Source organism: Chamaea fasciata, unplaced genomic scaffold (genome assembly GCF_029207755.1).
Source record: "Chamaea fasciata isolate MVZ Bird 193981 ecotype frontalis unplaced genomic scaffold, bChaFas1.0.hap1 SCAF_4, whole genome shotgun sequence".
In the NCBI taxonomy this organism is placed as follows: Eukaryota; Metazoa; Chordata; class Aves; order Passeriformes; family Sylviidae; genus Chamaea; species Chamaea fasciata.
This window is the reverse complement of record NW_027094089.1, coordinates 581,939-599,741: the sequence shown is the minus strand read 5'-3', so window position 1 is coordinate 599,741 and position 17,803 is coordinate 581,939. Positions and strand designations below refer to the sequence as shown.

The 17,803-nt window shown below is 52.5% G+C and overlaps 1 protein-coding gene across 3 annotated transcripts in view; it reads left to right on the top strand.

Annotated features, from left to right (window-relative positions):
* The window catches only part of WDR7 (WD repeat domain 7), a 38,514-nt gene that overhangs the window by 5,783 nt on the left and 14,928 nt on the right, over positions 1-17,803 (top strand). For 2 of the 3 annotated variants that reach the window (XM_066180646.1, XM_066180644.1), the window contains 16 exons: positions 44-218; positions 716-792; positions 1,500-1,619; positions 1,910-2,055; positions 2,424-2,526; positions 2,650-2,791; positions 3,620-3,868; positions 4,680-4,900; positions 5,428-5,623; positions 6,187-6,401; positions 7,865-8,628; positions 8,732-8,820; positions 9,628-9,708; positions 10,273-10,391; positions 11,091-11,214; positions 12,251-12,364. In XM_066180646.1, the coding sequence (XP_066036743.1) occupies positions 44-218; positions 716-792; positions 1,500-1,619; positions 1,910-2,055; positions 2,424-2,526; positions 2,650-2,791; positions 3,620-3,868; positions 4,680-4,900; positions 5,428-5,623; positions 6,187-6,401; positions 7,865-8,628; positions 8,732-8,820; positions 9,628-9,708; positions 10,273-10,391; positions 11,091-11,214; positions 12,251-12,364 (2,935 nt within the window). The remainder of the gene's footprint in view (positions 1-43; positions 219-715; positions 793-1,499; positions 1,620-1,909; positions 2,056-2,423; positions 2,527-2,649; positions 2,792-3,619; positions 3,869-4,679; positions 4,901-5,427; positions 5,624-6,186; positions 6,402-7,864; positions 8,629-8,731; positions 8,821-9,627; positions 9,709-10,272; positions 10,392-11,090; positions 11,215-12,250; positions 12,365-17,803) is intronic. The other variant, XM_066180645.1, reaches the window with a different exon arrangement.

Sequence of the window (17,803 nt, the reverse complement as noted above, 5' to 3'; positions counted from 1 at the left end):
GTCCTGCCTGCATTCTAATCAGTGTTTGTCCCCGTCTGTGCAGTTCTACCAGTTCGCAGTGGGCACCCAGCGGGAAGGGCGGCTCCTGTGCCATGGACATTACCCTGAAATCCTGGTGGTGGATGCAACCAGCCTGGAAGTTCTTTATTCTCTGATCTCCAAGATCTCTCCTGACTGGATCAGCTCCATGGCCATCATCCGCTCCAACAGGACACAAGGTGATTCTTTTTTGTCCCCGTCCAGCCCGGCCTTGGACGCTTCCGGGGATCCAGGAGCACAGGCTGGGTTTGTTCTGCTAATTGGTGTTAATTTGGTGGGCTCTCATTTGTGGCAGATGAGTGTCTCGTTGTGGGGACTGGGATTGCTGAGAGGTTTGGGGAACACGGAGGAGAAAATCCTGACTAAAGGACTTCTCTCTTTGAGTTGAGGCTCGGGGACAGTTCTAAGCTGGGCATTCCCAAAGTCCTGGGGTGGGAAAGCTCAGCTCTTGTCCCCACAACTGATAAATTGCTGGAACACCTGGAAATGAGCTCTGGTGTGAAGCGTTTCCTGCTAATGCCTTTCATTCTTCCCTTGATCCATGAGCATCTTGGCAAATAAACATTCCACTCGGAGGCAAATGCTCCAGGAGTGCTTGGATCAGGTTCCCATTGATGCTCAGACCTGCGCAGGTGAGGAGGTCCCTGTGGCTCAGCCTCCTTTTTGTGTTTCCCAGAGGACACCGTGGTGGCCGTGTCCGTGACTGGCATCCTGAAGGTCTGGATCATCACCTCGGAGGTCAATCGGCTGCAGGTAGGCAAGGGCTGCCGGGTCACTGACACTTCCTGGTGGGATGGAGGCTTCTGCTCCTGATGGTCTTTCTCCCCTTTTGCCAGAAAATCAACTGACTGAATTTTTCCTTTACTGATTTAAGCTGCCCTCAGAATTCCTAATACTTCTCGGAGAACTGATTTCCCGGTTTAAGTGTAGGGTTATGTCCAGGTTTTCCAAATCTGTTTTTCATTTCTACCATGTAGTGATTTGGGTTAGTATTTTGCTGAGCAGACCAATACAATTTTTAGGAATATTCATTACTGGGGATTACGTCCAGCTCCCTGTCCTTTGGCATTTCCTGGGTCCTAATGAGCAAAAGTCTTAAAGGAGATTTGCCCCAGACCCGTGGTAAATCAGCTCTTCACAGAAACCTCTTGTAAAAAGTGTTTCTCAACTAAAGAAAAACCCACCTTCTGTTTGGGAGTGGAATCTGCTTCATCGCAGCTTCCTGCAAGGTCAGCACCGCTAATCTGTCCTGGGCAATCCGGGAGATTTAAGTGCCCAAAGAGGACACCACGTGCTCCTGCAGATCTGCTTAGGAGGAGCAATGGAATAGAGGCTGCTCCGAGGGCTTGGGATTTCCGTACAACTCACTGTCCGGCACGTGCAGAGCTGCCCCAGTGTTTTTCCCTGGGTTCAGCTGGAGCGGGGAGGAGTTGGCTGAGTGTTGGTCCTGTCTGGTTTAGGACACCACGCCGGTGTTTGAGGAGGAATCCAAACCCATCTACTGCGAGAACTGCCAGAGCATTTCCTTCTGCTCCTTCACCCAGCGCTCGCTCCTGCTCGTGTGCTCCAAGTACTGGAGGGTAAGGCAGGACCCCTGGGGCCCTCTCCCTCAGGAGTCTCGATTAAACTGCAGGAAAACATTGGGAGCAAGGTGCTCCAAGACTCTTGAATGTACCTCTGTTATATATTTCGTGTATTTCTAGATGTTTAATCCCAATCTCTGCCTGGCGTGCGGGTTTTGAAGTCTTTTCCCACCCAAACCACTCCGTGGTTCTGTGATACTGGACCCAAAATCATCGGCTGCCTGGGCATTTTACTGTGTTAATTAATTGGCTCATGACAGCAGACTCTGTTTCCTGTTTCCTCTCAGGTTTTTGATGCTGGAGATTATTCCCTGTTATGTTCAGTGCCCAGCGAAAATGAGCAGACCTGGACTGGTGGGGATTTTGTGGCAGCTGATAAAGTGATTGTATGGACAGAGGATGGACAAAGTTTCATCTATAAATTACCGGCCAGGTACTCAACAAAAGACTGCCCCATTTATTTAATTCTCGATTCTTTTGAATTGAACTGAATTAATTGAAGAACTGCTGAAATACGGGCCCGGTTAGGGAAGGCATGTAAATACAAAACTATAAAATGAATGTAAGATTCGGCACCGGAGAGGTGAAATTCAAAGAGTTTCTTTCTGACGCCTTCACGGCGTGTTTGCTCTGGGTAGAGATAGTGTCTTATCTTGAATATTCCCACATGAATCAAGCGGGAGCTCCTCCCTTGCCCTCACACGATCAGAGCATCGGGGTGGGAGCAACATCCGCGTGCTGCTGTAGGAATCGCTCTTTAAAGACAAGGGATTTTCCTCCTCTCTCTGTCCTCACACCCAGCTGCCTGCCGGCCAGCGACTCGTTCCGCAGGGATGTGGGGAAAGCAGTGGAGAACTTGAATCCGCCTTCCTTGTTCAGCGTGTTGGACAGAGCAGAGAAGCAGGTACATCTCCTTCTTCGGGGCTTTTCTGCTGGGCTGTGTCGGCCCTGCCTTAAAAGGAAGGAAGCTGGGAGCTGAGCACGTGCTTTGTGCGTGCTCTGAGGTTGTTCCTTGTTTTTCCACCAGCTCCTCATATGTCCTCCAGTGACTCGGTTCTTCTGTGGCCGCAGAGAGTTTTCCTACAGGCTGTTGATCCAGGGAGACTCCTCGGGGAGACTCAACCTTTGGAGCATTCCCGACACCCTTGAGCGGCAGGAGGGTGCAAAAGGTACCTGATCAATCATCAGACCTTCGTGGCTCCTGCGTGGTTTTGCCGGGTAAAGCCGTGCTGGTTCTCCCACGGGTGGCGAAGTCGGCGTTTATTTGTTACCTCCTTGTAGGAGCTGAAGTATCCTCATCTGAGCAGATGTGCCCGAAATCTTCATTAGCATTGTAGCAGTGTGATTTTAGCTGGAGCTGCTCCCTGTATCCCCATAAGCATCTCCTGTGGAAAAGTTTGGGGAGGATTCAGGCGGAGCAGGTCCACACGTTACACGCACACACACCAGGCAAGCTCAGCAAGGAGAGGCAAGAAGGGCCTCTGCGCGCTCAGTTCCATCGAGGTTTACTCTAGCGTGCTGAAGGGAATGAGGAGCAAAGCCCCAGCCGTGTGCTGTGCACAGGCTCGAACAGCGGTCAGGAACCCGTGCTCTGGGGGCACAGGGCCAGTACAAAGGGCTGTGATCCATAGGGGACACAGGGCAGGCCACCACGGACACCACAGCCAGTGGGGAAACGGGGAAAGGAGAAACCGCGAGAACCAGGGGCGTGGGGAGAGAATGAGACCAGGGCAGGCCGCGCAGTGTTGCGAGGCACCGCAGGGGAAGTCTTCTCCTCCAGCCTGGCCGGAGATCTCTGTGGTAGATCTTTCCAGGGCAGCACCCCTGCGAGGTTCGAGGGATTCCACGCAGCATTATTCTCGTACCGAACTCACTTTCAGTGCAGAAACCCCACGGTGGGCTGGGAGAGACCTTAGCCACCCAATTCTAACTCCCAACGCCTCCCGCTTCGCGGCTGCTCCAAACCCCCCTCCTGACGTTTGCCCTCCTTTCGGCAGGCCTGCAGACCAGCACGTCCATCTCCCTGCAGGAAGCCTTCGACCGGCTGAGCCCCCGGCCCGCGGGGATCATCGACCAGCTGAGCACGGCGCCGCAGGGCGCCGAGCCGCTGCGGGTGACGGCCAGCGTCTACATCCCGGCGCACGGGCGCCTGGTGTGCGGCCGCGAGGACGGCAGCATCGTCATCGTGCCCGCCACGCAGACCGCCATCGTGCAGCTGCTGCAGGGGGAGCACATGCTGCGCCGAGGTACGGCCCGCGCGCCTCCCTGCGGGGCTTGGAGGTGCGGGAGCAAAGATAAGGGAGCGTCTCCTGCCTGCTGCCGGCGCTGCGGCGCTGGCTGCTGACGGAATCTCCGTGGGAGAAGCCCACCGGGGTTCCTGGGCGTTGTGTTTGGAAGCCTGGAGGCCGAGAATTTCGGGCTCGCTGTGCTAACAGGCACCGACCCTCAAGCGAGCACCGCATTGGACTTGAAGCCACGAAACAGGCTTCCGAAATTGAGTGGTGGCGCCGGGATTGTGGGTGTGGAGTTTGAATAGGATTGCGTGACTAAGCTCAGATTTAAGGTTTTAATATATATGAGGCAATATGGAGGATTTAAGTCCTTCGCCACCTTCTTCATGGTTTTGGGTGGTGTTTTCTAATTGGGTGAAAAAGGTCAGCCTTGCGGACCTCGTGGGGTCAGTTATTGGTTAAAAGTATAACTAATGTAGGTGTCATCTGGTTATTGGATAGTTTGTGCTTTAAAAGACCATGGAGAGAATTAGAGGTGCTTCATTTTCTACCTCGTTAGCTGGAGCTCACAAACTCGTGGGGCTGTAATATAGATGATAATTAACGAACAGCGAGTCCCAGCACGAAACCGCAACTGCCATGTATTGGTGCTGGCTCTAACATGAGGAAAAGAAGATTAAAACCTCACACTCTCGGACACGTGGGTTCCACATAACGTGGTCATCATCGTTCGGGGATGTGAGCTGCACAACAAAGAGTCGGCTGTTGCACTGAATTTCTCTTTTCCCCCCTCTCTCTCTCTCTCTCCCTGTGCTCCCCGTGGCAGGCTGGCCCCCTCACCGCACGCTGCGAGGCCACCGGAACAAGGTGACGTGTTTGCTGTACCCTCACCAGGTGTCCTCTCGCTACGACCAGCGCTACCTCGTCTCCGGAGGGGTGGACTTCTCCGTCATCGTCTGGGACATCTTCTCGGGAGAGATGAAACACATCTTCTGCGTCCACGGCGGGGAGATCACCCAGCTGCTCGTCCCGCCAGAGAACTGCAGTGTGAGTTCTCGGGGGGACAACTGGCCAGCGCCTCAGTCCTCCCCGAGAGTGGGAATGCAACGTGGAATGCTGGGGGTGTAGCACCCACCCAGCTCTGGCAAGAGCTTCACAACAAAGAGCCGGGTTATTCTGTTATTTACGGTTTCTTCCACCGTGGTTTTTGGTTGAAAACAGGGGCTTTATTAAGCCGATTAAAAATAGGGGTTTCGAGACTATTTTGCCTCTTGAAACTTAGGTGAATGAATGGAATTGAATGAGCAGAGCGACACTGATTGAAAACTCGGGGGTTCGCTTAGCAAAATGGGGTGTAACACCCATTTTTTATGATGTCCAAAGGATGGGTCAAAGGGAATTTCTGGTCGGGGAATTCTGTTCTCAGTGAGTCTGAACATTGACGTAGGTGCCTGAGTTTTGTCCATTAAAGGGGCTTTTGGTCACCCTTTGGCCCAGAGCGGGGAAAAGGTTTTTAACACCACCTCTGCATCACGATGAAGCTTTTTCTCTTTTTTCCCCCCCCCCTTCATTAGGCAAGAGTCCAGCACTGCGTCTGCTCTGTGGCCAGCGATCACTCCGTGGGTCTGCTGAGTCTGAGGGAGAAGAAATGCATCATGCTGGCCTCCCGCCACCTCTTCCCAATCCAGGTGATCAAGTGGAGGCCCTCGGACGACTACCTGGTGGTGGGCTGCTCCGATGGCTCCGTGTACGTCTGGCAGATGGACACCGGTGAGCTCAGACGTGGACGTTGATCCAGTTGGAATTTATCGCTCCAGGTGTTCAGTACAGAATCACACCAGGGGTGTTTCTGAACCTCATGGAAATTTAGGGGGAAATGCCATCTTTTTAGGCGTTGGAATTCTGGGAGCTGAGAATTTCAGGCTTTCTGTTGTGAGGGGCGCTGGCCCTCAGGCAAGCACTGCGTTTGATCTGAGGCCGTGGTGCAGGCTTCCGAAGTCGAGTGCTGGCGCCGGGGTTGTGGGTGTGCGGTTGGAATGGAAGTGCGCGATCTCACGGGCTGAAAAACTTCGAATTTAAGGTTTATTTTACACAAATACATCTGGGGCAATATGAAAGATTTAGGGCGTTGTCTAAGTCCTTCTCCTTCTTCCTCATGGTTCCGGGTGGTTTTTTCTTACTGGGTTTCTCGCGCTGTTAATCCCCGCCGTGGCAGAAAACCGTCACGTTTAGGAGCGCTCATTCGGAGCCCAGCTGTTACAACGCAGGAGGGTCACACCCAGGGTGTCTCCCTGTGCTGTTTGGGATGCTGAGGTGTCTCCACCCCCTCGCAGGAGCTCTGGACAGGTGCGTGATGGGCATCACGGCCGTGGAGATCCTCAACGCCTGCGACGAGGCCGTGCCGGCCGCCGTGGACGCGCTCAGCCACCCCGCCGTCAACCTCAAGCAGGCCATGACCCGCCGCAGCCTGGCCGCCCTCAAGAACGTGGCCCACCAGAAGCTGCAGACCCTGGCCACCAACCTGCTGGCCTCCGAGGCCTCGGAGAAGGTGGGTGTGCTGTGTCTTCGCAGGGAGAGGTGAAATCCCCGAGGTTCCATCCTTGTACGCGGAAGGTTCTAGGCCTGAGCTCTCCAAAACCTAAACCTGGTTCTCCAAAACTTAAACCTGGTTCTCCCAAACTCAAACCTGGTTCTCCAGAACCTAAACACAGGTCTCCCCCAGTTTATGTTGCTGTCCGTGATGCCGCTTCAGTGTGTGTCCTGCTCTTTGGTTTTATTTATTTATTATTATTTTATTTGGAGTTACAGCAATCCCATCTCCTCTTTTACGGCCTCCTGCTTCATTCGTTTTTCTTTCTGTGACACTCCCAAAGAAACGGCTGAACGTCTGAGTGCTTTCATAAAGAAGACACAATAAGCAGTTAATTGTTCAGGGAGGGAGACACCTTTTTTGTTTTATTGCATTTTGGGAGTGACTGAATTATATGCTCTGATGTGTTTTAATTTTAATTGTTTGCATTTTAATCGTTCACTGCAATGAGCTGGAATGGTTTAGGCTGGAAAAGCCCTCTTAAAATCAAGTCCAAGCCTTCCCCAGCACTGCCAAGGCCACCAATATCCCACGTCCCCAAGTGCCACATCCCCAGGGCTTTAACCCCCCCTCGTCCGGGTTTGGACAGCCCATTCCACGAGGAATTGTTCCCCGTGTCCAGCCCAAAGCCTCCCTGGCACAGCCGGTGGCCAGCAGAGCGCAGCACAGCTCCGTTCCCCGGCTTCTCCCCTTTCTCCCTTCCTTTTGCCTCGTGCCGTCACCTGCTGTTTGCGAGGAGAAATCTCCCTTCCTTACGGCACCACCGGCATGTGCCCGTTAAAACAATGTGCGCTCCGGGTCTCTGCTGCCGCTCCTGCTGAACTGGGAACGTTTGTGCCTGCAGTGTTTTGTGCGTGGGCTCCTCATGCACTGAGGTGCCGGGAGTGAAGGTGGTGTTAGGGAGAATAATGCTTAAAAACTCAGGTTAATGGGCTGGTTTCCAGTCTCCTTTCTGACATTCTTCAGCTTTTATCCCATAGCCCCTTTCATTCCCCTCCCCGCTCCCTTTCCTTCCCCTTGGGAGGGAGGGGAAGGAGGAGGAAGATGGAGCGAAGGGGGACGAGCAAGTGGCGCAGTGATTAATCGCAGAATCCCAGCAGCTCCTTTTCCAATGGCATATCTTGATTCCATAGTTCACCCTCCAAGTATGACATACTAATGTGTTTTAGGCTTAATAACAAATTGGAATTTCACTGTTCCTGGGAATGTAACTGTGATCTCACAGGATTCAGGAGAAGGAAGTGTGAACCTGTGGCTCGCCTGCAGAGCTCAGTTTATCCACAAACATCTGCAAATCCAATCTCTGTGGTTTTGTGGCCGCGCGCTTCAGGCTTGCCTCATCCGCGGCTTCCCTGCTGGGAATTTCAATTAACTCCCTTGTTTTTTGTTTCATTTTTGGTTTTTTTTTTTTTTTTTTCCAGGGGAATTTACCCAAATACTCCCACAACTCCCTGATGGTTCAGGCCATCAAGACCAACGTGACAGACCCGGACATCCACGTGCTGTTCTTCGACGTGGAGGCTCTGATCATCCAGCTGCTGACGGAGGAGGCGTCGCGGCCCAACGCCGCCCTGGTGTCCCCGGAGAACTTACAGAAAGCCGCCGGCGCCTCCGACAAGGGCGGCTCCTTCCTCGCCGGCAAGCGCGCCGCCGTCCTCTTCCAGCAGGTCAAGGAGACCATCAAGGAGAACATCAAGGAGCACCTCCTGGACGATGAGGACGAGGACGAGGAGGCCGTGAGGCAGAGGAGGGAGGACGGCGACCCGGAATATCGCTCCAGCAAATCCAAACCGCTGACTCTGTTGGAGTATAACCTAACCATGGACACGGCCAAGCTCTTCATGTCCTGCCTGCACGCCTGGGGCCTCAACTCCGTGCTGGACGAGCTGTGCCTGGATCGCCTGGGCATGCTGAAGCCGCACTGCTCCGTGTCCTTCGGCCTCCTGTCCCGCGGCGGCCACATGTCCCTGATGCTGCCCGGCTACAACCAGCCCGTGGGCAAGGCCGCCGTGGAGGGGCTGGGCAGGAAGATGTCGGTGACGGAGGGCTTGGGGAAGGGCACGTACGGAGTGTCGCGCGCCGTCACCACGCAGCACCTGCTCTCCGTCATCTCGCTGGCCAACACGCTGATGAGCATGACCAACGCCACCTTCATCGGGGACCACATGAAGAAGGGTCCCGCCAGGTAGCCGTGGCTTTGATCTGGCCTTGGGGTTGGGGGTGGTTTACCCTGCGTGGCTCCCAGAGCCTTTGGGGCTGACGTGTGTCCTCTCGTGTTTCTTGTTCAGGCCGCCCCGGCCGGGCACCCCCGAGACGGCCAAGGCGAGGCCGCCGCCGCCCGCGTCCGGCCACGCGGCTCAAGGGCAAATCAAACAAGGTAAAAAGCTCTTCCTGTGCTCCCCTTGGCTCTCTTAGTCCAGCTCATCGCTCTCAGTTTAACACCTTGTTGCCGAGAAAAAAAAACAATCATCGAGTGGCAGGGAAAAGTTGCACAGCGACGTAAAGTAAATCCCGGTTAAATTAAAGGCTCTGCAGACTCATTCCCAAAGCGTTTCTGCGGAGGGGTGATCCCAGCATCACTCCTTGGCTGGCTGGAACTCCTCTCACTGGGAAGAGAGTGACCGCCTCCAGCAAAAAAAAAAACTCCGGGGTGAAGCTTTAGTTTCAGTCTGGGCCGGGTTTGTGCAGCTGTCTTTTATGGTTTTGGTACAAATTCCAAATCTGTGGAAATAGGGGAGAAGCACGGGGAGGAGCAGGAAAATTGCCGCCTTTCTAAATTCCAGTCAAGCATGAAGTGAAACCAAACCCCCCTCCCCGCCTAAAAGCAGTTCTAAAATCACTTGATTTAGATGCACTTTGGTCTTTTCAAACCATCCCAGTTTCTCTTACTGTCTCCATGTTCCTCTGCAGCTGCATGTCTGCCTCTTCCTTCCTGGAAAACCTGGAATTCTCCTTAAGTTGAATATTATTTCGAAGCTGAGCATTATTTTGAGTTGAAAATTATTTTGAAGCCGAGTATTCTTTTTGAGTTGAGTGTTTCAGTTGAAGATCATCACTAGCCTCCTGTTGTTTTCCATTCTCCAGTGATACTAACCCGTGTTTCTGCTGCTGCTCTCCTCACTTCCCTCTTTTTTATTTTTTCTTTTTTTCTCTCTCTTTTATTTCTTCTTCTTTCCTCCGCAAGTTGCTCCTGCTGCTGCTTCCAGCACGGAATCTGGGCACTCTGACACTTCCGCTTTCCATTCCTGTTTCTTAGTCAACGAAGGTATTCCTCCCTCACTTTTCTACTTGCCCCTTACTTCAGCTAAAATCCTTTGCCGTTGTTATTTCTGTTTGATTTCTAAAGCAGTTCTTCTTTGAACACGGGGTACCTGGGGTAGGCTATCCTGTTGGCTTTTAAGCAAAAAAAAAAAAAAAGCAGTTTCACACCACTTAAACCTGAGTTTCGGTGTTGATGGAGATTTGAATATAACGCTGGACACGTGTTTAACGTAATATGTCGTATTTCACAAGCGTTTTTACACGCTGTGTGGTTGGAACTCTCTTTGTGTTTCTGTCCTGGGTTTTGCCTGCACAGAACTGCAGCCCTGCAGCAGGAATTCCCCTGGATCTAGTGCGTTAAAATAAAAGATTCAGGTGGCAAATGAGGGTAGCAGGCAAACCTTGCTGGGATTATATTTGCACGACTCGAAGCGAGGCCAGAGAAGCCCGTGTGATCCTTGCCGGGGTAATCCCGCCGAGTTTGCTGGGATTGATTTCTGAAATGTGCCCACAGATCCGTTTCCCTGAGCTGGAGGTGTGTTCATCCGCTGCGTTTTTTATCCCCCAGGCTGGAGCCAGCTGGCTGCCATGCACTGTGTGATGCTCCCAGACCTGCTGGGGCTGGAGAAGTTCCGGCCTCCTCTCCTGGAGATGCTGGCACGGCGCTGGCAGGACCGCTGCCTGGAGGTCAGTTCAGCCTCGGTGTTCTGGCCTTGCTCTTGTCTTTCGCGGGGTGAACGGCAGGAAAGCCCTTTGGCTCACCCACGGACGCCTCCTGAGAGGTGTTTTAAAGGTTTTCGTTCCGTTTTCAGTCTCATGAGAGGGGTGAGGCAGTGCAGATGTCACAGCTCACTCCGTCACAATCAGAAGCAGAGCTGTTTCCTAATTAATGTTTCTTGGCCTAGCAGCTTTTACCCCACAGCGCTGCTGGTGCCTTAAAGCCGATCACCTAAAAATACCCCACAGCACATCTTTGACAGTTCTATCTCTCCAAACTAGAGAAACTGTTCCGCTTGCAAGGCCAACAGTTGAAACTTGTTTCCGTTTCTCTCTGGACAACGTCTGTCCTATTCCACGGCCTTTCTAAGTCAATGTATTTTATCTCAAAGTTTGCATAGGTGATGTGAGCCTTCTGTCGGGCTTTGAGAATCCTCCGCAGATCTACTTCCCACGGCTTCAACTTTCCCTTAAATAATTCTTTCCCAGTGCAGTTTTCATTGGCGCTCCGGGGATGTTTTGTGGTCGAGCCGTGTGGTTTGACCCTGTGCAGCGCGCCGGGAAAGGCTGGCGCAGGTGTGGTTGGTGGAGCTGCCGGTGCACGAGGGGTTTGTGGAGCTGCCCGTGCAGGTGTGGGAGCCGTGTGTGCCGTCCCTGGCTGTGCTGCAGGTGCGGGAGGCGGCGCAGGCGCTGCTGCTGGCCGAGCTGCGCAGGATCGAGCAGGCGGGCCGCAAGGAGACCATCGACACCTGGGCTCCCTACCTGCCCCAGTACATGGACAGCGTCATCTCCCGTAAGGAGCTGCCCCTCACCGGGGAAATGGAGGGAGGGGAAAAGGGGCCTGGGGAGCGCCACATTCCCAAAATTCCATCCAGCCCTGCTCCCTAAATGCCTCCTGCAAAGGGGCCTCCCGAGCCTCCGGGGAACGCGCAGATATTCCCCGCAACCAGGAGGTCTCCGCGGGCTCATCCTCCTTAGAATGACTTGGTTTGTTGGGGGTTTTTTTTCGGTTTTTTCCCCCTGAAAATGGGGTTTCTGTGATTCACCAGCTGACTTGAGAGTGTCTGGTCAGGGTAGTGAATCTCGGCGGAATGCGGGAATTCCGGGGTTTGAGTTTCTCGGAACTCAGTTCGACTGGAAACTTTTCCGGTGGGTCCAAAGTAACAAACTGGGATTAGGTTTTTGTGGTAGGTGTTGAAACTCTTGGAATTAAGGATACAGAGTTGGAGGAATCGAAGGGGAATTCCAGTGGGTCAAAAGTAGCAAATTGGGATTAGGTTTTTGTGGGAAGTGTTGAGACTCTTGGAATTAAGGATAGAGAGTTGGAGGAATTAAAGGGAATAAGAATTATTTGGGATGTAACAGACTTCACAGGTGTCATTTTCTGCTAGAAGGAGAGGGGAGAAGACTAGGAAAGATAAAGAAATATTCCTTTTGTCCTACATCCTCCTCTCCTCCCAGTTCTGCCATTTGCTCCTGGGACCTGAATTATTAATAATAAATATTGATTTGGGGCAAAAATCAGCCAGGTTTTTGGGTCCAGCAGATTCAGGTCGGTGTCAGATTCCAGACAGTCCCAGGCCACGTCCAGCCTGGCCTGGGACACTCCCGGGGATGGGGGATAACCCACATTAACCCCAAAAACCCAAATAAATATCCCGCTGTGCTGTTCCTAGATGAGGTTGAGCACCTTGTGCGCGGTTGGAGGTGAAGGAGCCCAAAGCGAGGCAGGAGCTGAAGGAGTGAGATGAGGTTTAGCTGCTGTGGGGAAAACCAGGGAGATCTTTCCCCCAGTGCCTGATTTTGGGATGTCGGCTTGTTCCCTGCAGCCGGAGTGACCACAGAAGCCCTTCAGACAGCCACGGCCAGCCCAGACCCCTCAGGGGCAGAAGCCAAAGTGCAGGAGGAGGAGCACGACCTGGTGGACGACGACATCGCAGCAGGTGAGCGTTCAGGTCATTAAACTCATCCAGGGAATTCATTTTTAATTATTCTGACAGTGTTTTAATAATATTTGGATCTTCGGAGCTCCTCAATCTGCCCACAGGCGACAAGAGTCCTTCCAAAATGAAGGCTGTAAGTTCTTTATGATTTTTTTTTTTTTTAAATGGTTCCTTAAATAATTCATTCTGCAGTGTCTGATTTCAGGGTGCTGCATCCTGAATTTTGGGTGCAGCGGGATACAGTGAGGTTTGCACTGGGAGAGCAGAGGGGAAAATAAGAATTTGGAGACGGCTGCACCTCAGTTTCTTTCCCTGGTGGTCCCATTAAGACCGATATTTGCTGATGGCATTGCTGGTGCTTGAGAGGATCTTTTCCAGCTTGGGATTCCCCAAAAGCTTTCCAGTCATGGAGATGGTTTCCTAAAAGGATCGTTTGCACCTCAGAGCTTAGGGAGAGGGAAACACTGCAGCTGAGCTGGCTAAGGGTTTCATTGGGGCTTTTCAGCAGGTTCAGAAGTTATTTAGAAAATTCGGTCCGTCCTCAGATCTCCTTCGAATGCCTGCAAGGCTTTTTTGGGTGACTAAAACCAGAGCAGATGTTCTGTTTCAATAATTCACACATGGACGGCGGCGTGGGTTTGGTTTTTTTTTTCCCCAGTTGGGCATAAATTCTCCTGGCTCCAGCAGGTCAGAATTTGGGGATTTGGTGAATTGGCTTTATTATTAATCTTCTGAGTAATGTTCATTCATATTCCGAGTGTATTTCCAATTGCGTTTTATTGTGCAATTTACAGGCTTCCTGATTTTTGGTTCCAGCTAGCTGAAGCAATCTAAAATGAATTCCAGAGGGGTTTATTATTAGTTCTGGGTGATATCAACAATTGTTTTACTGGAAGGAATCTGGTATTTTAGAAGGAAATACTGCAACAACAAGCAAATGCTTTTTTTGTTGTTGGTGGTGGGTTTTTTTTTTCATTTGGGTTGCTCCTGTTGACCTTTCAGCAGAATGAATTTTTAATAACACCGAGTTCTGGGGCTCCTTTGGAAGTTTCTCTTGCTGCCCCAGGGGTTGGAAGGGGGAGCAGCAGGTGCTGGTTTTCCTGTTTTCCAACCCTGGAAAATTTCGGGCTGGAGCTCCGCAGCAAACGGCACCATTTGGCAGCCCCAGCAGCAGGAACGCCAGGAAATTCCAATTCCTGCTGGCTTTTCCTTGAAGGAGCTTCCACTGGAGCTCAGCACCTCCCAAAATCCCGTCAGAGGCACTTTGTGTCCTCCAGACCCGCTCTGGGGGGAAAATCTTGGAATTCGGATTTAAAACCCATCCAGCACAGTTGTGTGACCATTCCTGGGGGGGAAAAAAAAAAAAGTGAGGGTTTGTCATGCAAACCTCGGAGCCTTTCAGATGCTAACGGGGGGAAAAAATCCTGTTCCAACTGCCCAATGGAATGCGGGGATTTTACAGGGAAAAGCTGGGCTCCCAGGGAGTTCTTGGGGTGTGCCGACAGCAATCCCGGATCCCAGGGAATACCCACGAGGTGAATTGTGTCCAGATGAAGAGGCAGTTCGGCCTCGTGCTGTTTGCAAGCAGCTGTTTGTGGGAAAGCGTGAAATTACCAGGCACGCTCCGTTCCCTTTTTTTTTTTTTTTTTCTTTTTTTTTCCTTTTGCAAGGACTATGGCTGAGGAAAAAAGGGAATCTTTGCAGCACGGGCTGTGTTGGGAAGCCGTGGGCTTCTGCCAGGGCAGCAGATGTTCTCCCAGTAAACCCCATTCAGCCCCACCAGGCCTTTGGGGCTCGACATCTGTGGGCTCGGCATCGTTAGGGATGTTCCCAACCCCACAAACCCAGTCTGGGGCAGGTTTCTAATTAAGGGAGAAGCGTTGGAGAGGAGCTGGGAGCTCAGCCCAGCAGCTGCCCCCATCCCTGGAAGTGTTTCAGGAGCAGCCTGGGCCGGGGGAAGCTTCTAAAAGAGCCGTATTTCCTCGGGAAGAAGTCGTGTCTCTGGTTTTTTTCCTGTCGTTTTCCCCTGCTGGCTCAGGGCTGTGAGGCAGGAACGCTCCAGTGGGATGCTTTCCTGACCTCCAGGAGTGTTGGCATTGAAAACTTCCCAGGTTTCCTGCATCTTCCTTTTTGGGAATCTCCCAGAGTTGTGATGTTGTGGCCTATCCTTCACCTGCAGGCAGGTGCTGGGGTTCCTGCAGGCTGTCCAGCTCCAGGAGAGGGGTGGAGAGCTCCTGATGGAGCTGTGCAGGTTTGAAAACATCTTCTGGTTCCTTGCCGAAAGAGAAATGGAGGAGTTGGCTCCACGAAATCACTTTTTGAAATGGTTATTTCTCGACTCGTGGGTCCGTTTCTGAGGGTAAATTTTTGTAGGCGAATCGATGCCAGCCACTCTGAAGCTCCAAAATCTGGTGGGACTTTTTAAAAAAGAGCCTTACTGCACTGGAAAGTCCTTTTATTTGGGGTTTTTTTTATTTATTTTGGGCTGTAACCACTCCAAATTAAGTCTTGCTCATCACTGTTTGTTCCAAGCGATCCTGTCGGGAAGTTGTCGCTAAAGTTCAACTCCAGTTTATTTAAGTGTTCAAAATCATCGGTGTAAAGGCTCCTTCCGTCGGGATCCTATTAGCAATCATCAGGTCTTTAAAAAATAATCGAGATTATCGTGCCTTAAACGTCCCCTCTGAGGGAGATTTTGATGGACGGAGGCAGTGCTTTAAAACCTGGCTGAGAGGTGCCTGATACTCCCCGTCTGAGCAGCACAGGATCCATTTTGTCTCTGCCTATTTCCCTGGAAAAGGCTGCAGCATCCTCACCCATTTTGTGCTCCACAGCTGCTGCAGCGCAGTGAAATATTCCCTCATAAAAAGGGAGCAGGAAATCCCACTAAACTGCAGGGGAATGGGAATGGCTGCAAAAAAAAAACAACACCCCTTTTCTGTGTGGGAAAGGCACATCTTCCACCTGCAATTAAAGAAATGGAGTTGTCGTTTCTGCTAATTTCATGACAGCTCCCAGCACTTAGAAGAGCTCTGCCATTAAATCATTCCCAGTGTAGAATTCCAGATATTCCAGAGCACTGATTGTATTGCCACCGTGTCCTAGTAGAAACCGGCAACTGGCACTCAATGATTGTGGCAGACAGAATATTTTGGGCAGGATTTAATGAGCTGTTAATCAGGACGAATAATTAACGAAGAAGAATTCCTTGCCGAATTCCAGGGTAAAGGGAAGGCTCCAGTCAAACCAGTCCAAATCTGGATTTCCCGTTCGGAATGATGCTGATGTTTTTATTCCAAGGAACTGAGGAGATCCATTTAAATGGTTCCGTTTGAGCTGGGGTGATTTAAAATCCCTTCCAGCCCGCTCCGTGATTCTCTCCAAACACCTGAGTCCAGGTGTGGAGCTCCTGTGGGCAGAACTGGGATGTTCCTGGCGGCACATTTGGGGCTGGCAGCGCTCAGAGCTTCCTGCAGGTTGGTTTGAGCTGCCTGGGATGGATTTAGAGCCACTCTGCCAGGGAGAGATTCCCAAAATTCCTCTGGGTGTTGTTCCTTCCAGGCAGGAATTCCGGCTCCCTGGGCAGGCTCCCCGGGCCCCTTCTCTGCTGGGCCAGCTGAGGGAGCTGTGGATGTAGGAATGACCCCACTTCCAAACCAGCCAGAGACTTCTGGTGATGAGGAACCACAGGGCTTGTAAAAGATTCCCCTATTTTCCTGCACTTTTCCTTGTGGTCCCTGTCCCTGGCATTCCCGAGGGGGCATTTTCACTTCTGATTTATTTGGAGAGACTCCTCAAGACCCTCTGCGTGCCTGAGCAAATCATTTGGCTCCATTTGAAACCTCTATTTCCGGCATTTCCGCGCTCCCGGCTGCTGCGTTTTCTGCACGGTGCCGCGCCGTGGGTAAATCCCAGTGCCGAGCCTGGTGGAGATGTCGTGTAGCTGCACCCCTGAGCTGGGCTGGCTGGGCCCCAGGGCATTCCAGAGCAGGCTTCGCTGGGCTGGATTTCAGGATCGATCCCTGCCTGTGTCCCTGGGAGGGAGTTACCCCCGAGCTGACAAAGGCAGAGCGCGCCTCTCCTCAAACCGCCTTCCCCCAAACCCATCGATTCCTCGCCCGCTTAAACCTGGAGAACTCACTGGGCCTTTAATCCTTTTATTGTAAGCTGGGCAGAAATTAATTTCCCCCCCCTCCCGGAAGCGTGCAAAGCCAATTAAGGGGAGCTGAGTGCTCCGAGGTGTTAACTGCAGCCTGACGCCGTGGCTGCGCGCCGCCGTCCGTCCATCCCGCCCGGGAAACCGCGGAGGTTTTGGGGGGCACCCCTTTCACCCGCGCTTCCAACCCTTCCCCGCTCTGCCTCCTGCCCCTCCGGGCCTTCAGTGCTTCCGCATGGGCGCGTTGAGGATTGGTTGGGTTTGCCTCGCCCTGAGCTGGGGTTTTTCCAGCTCGCATCCCGACGGGGTTTTTTTGTCCTCCTGGCGTCGCAGCTTCTGTTTTCCAGGCAGAGCTACTGGAGGTTATTAATTTTCTCCCTGTGATAGGGTGATCAAGCGTCCTGTCAGGAAAATGGATCTGTGTGTCAGCCCCGGCCGTGATTAAAGGGAGGCACGGTGCAGGGAGAAAATACCAAATTTTTCCTGGCCAAATCCAAGGGCTCCTCTTCCAGGTGTTACTGCAGCGGGAATTCTGCCTTGGCGCTTCGGCTGGGGGAAAGCGTTCCCGTTAACTGGGGGCTTCCCGACCCCCTAAAACAAATATTAAGGAGGTTCTCTCCCCCTCTACTTAAGCAGCTTTTCCCCTCATCCAGAGGTTTCCAGGGGGATGGATTTTTCGGTGTTTGTCTCAGGATCAAACTGTCACACTCCAGATTGCCAGTGGAAGACCGCGGATCTCTCCCACCGTGTCCTGGTTGGCATTTCCCCTGGGGTTAACAAGGAGTGGTGGCTTGGCGGCAGGAAGGAGTTTTCCCGGTGGGTGAAGGTCCCATCGAGGCGGAGCTTGTGGATTCCCAGGAGGAATCTTTTTTTGCCATTCCGGGTTGATACATTAAAATCCTCTTGACGCAGATTCTCTTGCCTATAGAGCTCGAGGATTGCCCATCCCTGGAAGTGTCCAAAGCCAGGCTGGGCAGTGCTGGGAGCAACCTGGGCTCCTGGAAGGTGGGATGGGCTGGTCCTTAAAACCCCTCCCACAATGTGAGGGATGCTCCTCGGGGATGTAGGGAAGGGTTAACTCGGTGCTGCTCTAATCCCTGGGTGTGAGGGGAGGCCCTGCAGTGTTTAATTTCCTTCTGGAAGCCGCACATGTGTTGGCTTTTCCTTTCTTCCCTGCCGGGGTTGGGCTCTGGCTATTGATCCGCATCCCGCTGCCCTGCTCCAGCATCTGCTGCGCTCCCACTCCTGGAGAGCTGGGATCCACAGCCAGGCAGCCTGGAGCG